This window comes from Grammomys surdaster, unplaced genomic scaffold, assembly GCF_004785775.1.
Source record: "Grammomys surdaster isolate TR1022 unplaced genomic scaffold, NIH_TR_1.0 233, whole genome shotgun sequence".
Classification (NCBI taxonomy): domain Eukaryota; kingdom Metazoa; phylum Chordata; class Mammalia; order Rodentia; family Muridae; genus Grammomys; species Grammomys surdaster.
The window spans coordinates 5,714,210-5,720,228 of NW_021604678.1; the positions used below are offsets into that span (position 1 = coordinate 5,714,210).

Consider the following 6,019-nt stretch of genomic DNA (forward strand, 5'->3'; position numbering starts at 1 on the left):
CCTCCCTCTTCCCCTCCCCCTCCGTCCCCCTTCCCCTCCCCTCCCCCTCCGTCCCCTTCCCCTCCCCTTCCCTCTCCCCCTTCCCCTCCCCCTCCCCCTCCCCTTCCTCCCCCCCCTCTCTCTTGATCTCTCTCTCTCAAATTCTATTTAATGACATAGTTCATAACATAATCATAAGAATTCAAACTTTCGGATACGACTACCACAGTAAAATGATGAAGACACTAACTACCAGGATTTGCAAATTCAACAAAAGGGAAAATCATCAAATTTTGGGTTTAAAAGTTCTGTCCCAGAGTATAGCACAGAAATATGGTTAGATCATAGACAATGAATGCGATAGCATTTCTGTTAAATACAACATACAATGGAGATAAACAAAAGACTTGTCAGAGGTCTTGAGTGAATATTTCTCTAATCAAGGTATGAGTGCTGACCCAGACACTAGTGAGGGGTCCTCACTCCCACCACTGTATTGCTCCACAAATAAGATAACTTTTTCCTTTCAAGCTATTATGCTGGCTATGAAACAAATAAACAAAAATTCAACAACAGAGAAGAAAACAATGAAAGAAAACTAAGGAGGAGGAGATGGAAGGCAAAGACAGAGACTCCACAGTTATAGAAGTTTATAACCTGGAGAAAAGAAGACAGTGCCAAATGGACCTACATCTAAGAAGTGATGGTGCAATCTCAAATCCCCAGCCCCTACCCCTGTGAGGTGGGAGCCCAGCTTGCTTGCAGCGTGACCGTCATTGAATTTTGCAGATCTACTTTTATGGTGAATTAGGATATGTTCAACCCAGTGTTTTTCCAACTAGACATCCTAGGGCCACAATTCTCAGGAGGTTCTTTTGAGGAAAAAGGAAAAAAGAATTGATCTTCTAAAGGGAGAACAGACGTTAAAGGGACAGATACATTCCACACTGCTCATTCTTTTCAACTCATTTGACCTTGTCTTCCAATTTTATACAATACCTTCCAAAGTCCTCTTTCTGTGAAGTCTTCTTTTATAAAATAAGATCAGGCTGCTGGAAAGAATGGGTTTTGAAATTAGCTCTGTATGCTGAAACTTTGTCCAGCAGATATATTATGACACCTATTTCTGCTTCCATGAAAGGACCTGTTCTCTTCAATCCATCTTCCTAATACAAAAGTTTATAATAGAAAAATACTTAAAAGTAGATTTGGCCTTCATATTTCTAATTAAAAATAGTTGAAACAATCGAACGTGCACTTATGAACTTCCATGGCTCAGGTAAAGTGTGTTTTCTTCTCAGTTCCTTATTATGCATAGATTTTAGTGTATAAAATTGAGTAAACCATCTGCTTGAATGAATTACCGGCTTAGGACTTTTTCACACTGACCTGTTGGTCTCCTGGGGTCTTTGAGTATATGTAACTTCACTACAAAGCTACATTTTTTTTAAAGTAATTCATTCTCTTTTTCCTTTCCACCCAGCATGAATAATTGAGAATTCATGGTATTATGGATTTTTAAATGTCAGGGATTGTAAAGCTGTCTTGCTTATTACAGTAAAACTTCATTAGAGGCTATCATGTATTCAAAGTAGTGTGTAATTCAAAGCAGCTGGGTATCCCAGCTCCCTCTTCCAGATGTACTATTGTCCTCTAAATAAAAATATCATACAAGCCAAGGACTCTATAGTCAAGCCTTGTTTCTAGGTGCCCGAAATCTTGATAACTGTATCCCAATAAAGTTATTATATTCTATTGCCATGGAACACAACAACAACGACAATAACAACAAAGTGCACTTTCCTACTGATCCACGTATTCCTCAGGGCACTGGCCTCTAGTCAAGCAATGACTTCTCAGGCCTGGGTCATATACCAACTTTCTACAGCCTTATAGGTTAGCATTGCTTTTTAGAGATATGTCAAGATCACAGTTCTTTATATTGAAATGCTTTGGTTCACAGTAGGTAAGAATCCTCTGTCTTTTGCTGCTGGGGCAAAACATTCATGTGTGAGCCTGTGTTACTTCAGTATTTCCTTCTTTTATTCATGGAATGTGATCTTTTTGTAGTTGCACGTCATAAGTAGTGATAGTTTTAAAATAAGAAACCCAAGCTTCCATTGCTCTTTCTAGAGACGTTAAGAGTAAGACCAGTAAGATCAAGTGACCATGGAAAAAAGGAGCATAAATTGTGCACTGCAAAGGATCAGGACAGGAGAAAACCTCATGAAAAATATTATGTTAGCCCACAGTATCCAAGGACAAACTTAAACCAAGGTTAAGCTATTTTTGTGTCCTTCTGTCTCAGTATAATATGTTTCTATCAGCCTGGACTTCTCTGTCATCCTTACTTTTGCGAATCACTTTTTACAAAGAGAACGATAAAATTCACCTTTACATAAACTCTTACGTATCAGAGGTAAAGCTTCTAAGACTCTAAGCTTACGGTTTTGGCACATGGACCTCCCAGAGCTGAGAGGAGAACAGAGGTTAGCAGAAAGTGTGTTTAGGATCAATGCCACCCACCATCAGGGAAGCAATCAGAGGGAGACCACAGCAGCTAAACCTCAGATAGAACAATAAATGACTTCAATCAGGTGAGTTCCAAGGAGCCTTTCCGAGGCTATGACTCAGCCCGAGTAAGCACTCACTCAGAAAGCCTGGCAGAGCAGTGGTCACTCCATGTACAGAGCACAGGAACCTGACCTCCCACAAAGCCTGTAACATCTTTGGTAGAAAGAAGCACATACGTTGTGGAATTTAAGCATGTTGGACTAGAAAAAGCAATCTAACTTATCAACACAGACAGTGTCTTTTGTCTACATCAATGAGGACCACCAAGTACAGGGTGTGTCCGGCACACTGGTACTGATGAAGGGAGAGAAAAGCACCAAAGCTTCATCACCTTCCTGGAGTCCTGTCTCATTACAGCCAGACAAGTCTTATAACTTCCTTTCACTTATAAAATCCTTTCACTGCGTGAGCAACTAAACTCTCTTGGAAAGAATCCAACCTGAGCCACCTCTCCAGGAGTCTCCAAGGAGGTAACATGACACTTCAGCTTTTACAAAAAAACAGTGTCTACATGTGATGAATATGTCATTAAGACAGTTTGTAGGATGCTAAAGGATTACTTTTCTTATCAGGGCACATAGCCTTGTGTATATGTTCGGAGGGGCAATCCATCATTTCAAGGGAGTGTCTGGCCTCTGCTACAGAGTTTATCATGTGATGGTATAAGACACAGTAAGGCTGATAACGGACACCGGAATTATACTGAGTAGCAAGAGCAAGAACCCAGATGGTAGATAGGTCTTACCCAGGACTTAGTGTAAAATCAGTAGCTAAACAATCAATATGTGTGAAAGAGACAAAAATCCAATTTTACCTTCAAACGTTGTGGTGCGCACTAAAAATAAAATCTGTTGATAAAAACATGACTTGTCAGTTGGATGCCTCAACTATCCTCTGGGAACACAAGCAAATAGAAATATCGAAGCCAGGATGCTTTAAATATCCTCCTTACTGCCACCTGCTTTGCCCACCCACCAGCTTCCTTCAGATCCTGTTGCTCCCAAGGTGCTCTTTGCTCAGCTCTGCCCTCAGTGATGCACTAGTGTAAATAGATGGGTCAGTGGTGTCAGGGCTATTAGAGGGGTCTCTTCAAGTGGCTGGGATGCTTAGCACCAGGCAGGATAGGTTTCTGTGTTCCCAAGAGAGGATAGCTCTTTTCAGATCCTGCCTGTGGATCTATGAAGCAAGTGAAATCTGACTTGGCCCAGCTTCTTGCTAAAGACTTCTCTGCATTAAAAGCATAACTCACGTTTATTGTAAATGGCGTCATGCCCGTGAGCTCCAGAGCAAATTCACAGTGGCTAGCAAGGGCTTTCCTTGATGGATAACCCCCTCCCCGCCCCAGTCCTAACGAGTGAGGCCAGGAGAAAATTCATCTAGGGATTTGGACAGAATGGAGAGAGCACTGGAGAGACAGCCTCGACCCGTGAACATTCCTGACTGTTCTTCAACCCAAGTGTGGAAGGCAGACTTTTCAATCACTTTCCCTTAATCCTGAAGGTAATGTACACAAGCCCTGGTGCATCCTTAACCCAGATCAACAGTGAGTGTCCAGAAAGTTTGCCCTCAAGCTGTTAGAGTAAGCTGTTCAGCACAGGAGCTGGCAGGGGTGGGGCGGGGTGGCGTTAAACCATGAATTTCAGCCTCAAGGATCTGTGTTGAAAAAAAAAAGGTGATGGTGGTGGTGGGGGGAGATGAGAAGATTTTCATTGCTGATACTATGAGATGTTTATTCTCCACCAGCGATCTCTTCCCAAGCTAAATCTTTCCCAGCTTGGACCACGCAAGACTTATTTGCCCAGATGGGTTAAAAATAATCTCAACACTCACGCACCTGGCTTTGTTTGTGTGTTTGCCACTAGGGGACTATCAAGAAGAAAGTGTCAGATAGAGCAACACAAAGGTCACTGAGTTAAGAGTGAGCACTGTGTCAGGATAAGTGCCTGTTGAGTGCACTTTTCTCTCTGGGTCCAGGGTTGGCATAAAATGGCATTCACTTCGATCTAAATGCTGCCAAAGCCGGTCGGAGGGAATTTCCGCTGAGCAGTTTAATCATCAGCATAAGATTTCCCTAGGGGTGCCCGGAAGTGTCTTCCCTTGGCCTCTTCCCTGCTGCACCTCTAACTAAGCCACTGTCTCGGCTGGACTCAAACAGCTTATGCGGAACGCCCTTGGAGAATTCCGAGAGTGCAGAGGGGACCGGAGAGCAGCCTACTGGAAAAGTCCCTATAGAGTACTGTGGAGAGACAGCGGAGTGTCCCGGCGGGAGGGGCTGTCCTCTGCACCGGGGTGGGATGGGCTCCCTCTCCTCCCCACTCACCTGCGGCTGCGGCTCTGAAGCTGCGGACCGTGTTACCACCGCGCAGGGGCTGGGGACCCGGGAGCTGCGAGCCCGGGGTCCTGGCAGCCTGGTCTCTGCTGCTGCCGCTGTACCTGTCGTAGAGCCACAGCATATGCTCCGACACCTTGTCATGTGGCCGCAGGTCAGGGCTCGGGCCACCACCTGTCGTGCGGTCGCTTGGCTCAGTCCGGCCGAGTCCCGGGAGGTGCAAGTTTGGTCTCTGTCCCTGTGCCAGGTTCAGGCAGAAGCAACTTAGCCACAGACACAGCAGCCCGCGCGCCCCGGCCATGGCGAAGTCCCGCTGTCGTGCCGCGCTACTTCGGGTCGCCCGGGACACTCCGGAGACGGAAAGGGACGGCGGCAGAGCCGGGGTGCCGCTCAGGCTGCGGAGCGGACGCTGGGAGCCGGGCACAGCTGGAGCGGGGCCGCAAGGGTCGGCAGGTGGGCTCTGGGTGGCAGCCGCGCCCGCTCAGCTCCCCTCGCAGGCCGGAGGGCGGACGGTCTGGGCGAGCACAGCCGAGTTGTCAAGCGCGGGCTCTCCCTTCCGCGCCACCTGAGACTGGGAACACCCGGCCGGGCGGCCGCTTTGGGGATCTGGATCTGCGCTTCACCAGCCTGGGACGCGCGCCGGGGCGGGGTGTGCGCGGTCGCAGCCAGCTGAGTTCTGAGAGGGGTGTGTGTGTGTGTGTGTGTGTGTGTGTGTGTGTGTACAGAGACAGAGAAAGAGACAGAGGGACACAGAGAGACACAAAGACACAGAGACACAGAGACACAGAGACAGCGACAAACAGAGAAACAGAGACAGAGAGGCAGACTGGTTCTGTTCCTTCTTGCCCTGATCCGATCTGTCTGGTCCGCCTGTGGCCAAGTTCTCCCTCTTGCCTTTAGCTCGCTCTCCTAAGGCAGCTGGGAAAGGACTACCTCCAGAAGAGAGAGAAGCCTGGAGCAAAGTAACCAGGGAACCAGAACCAGAAGGGTAGGGAGAGACAAGGGAGGGCGCACGGGGAGGGGCAGGTGGCGCTGGAGGGGGGAGGATAGAGGGAGAGTAGGAGGGACTTTTAAAAAAATCTGAGCACAGTGGCTACATTCCTGCTAGCAAAAATGCAGAGACAAATAGAAGAGTTT

At 47.0% G+C, this 6,019-nt stretch overlaps 1 protein-coding gene across 1 annotated transcript in view; it reads right to left on the bottom strand.

Annotated features, from left to right (window-relative positions):
• The window catches only part of Bmp3 (bone morphogenetic protein 3), a 23,046-nt gene extending 17,863 nt beyond the window's left edge, over positions 1 to 5,183 (bottom strand). The window contains exon 1 of the mRNA XM_028773737.1: positions 4,874 to 5,183. Coding sequence (XP_028629570.1) covers positions 4,874 to 5,183 — 310 coding nt within the window. The remainder of the gene's footprint in view (positions 1 to 4,873) is intronic.
• Between the last annotated feature and the right edge of the window lie 836 nt (positions 5,184 to 6,019).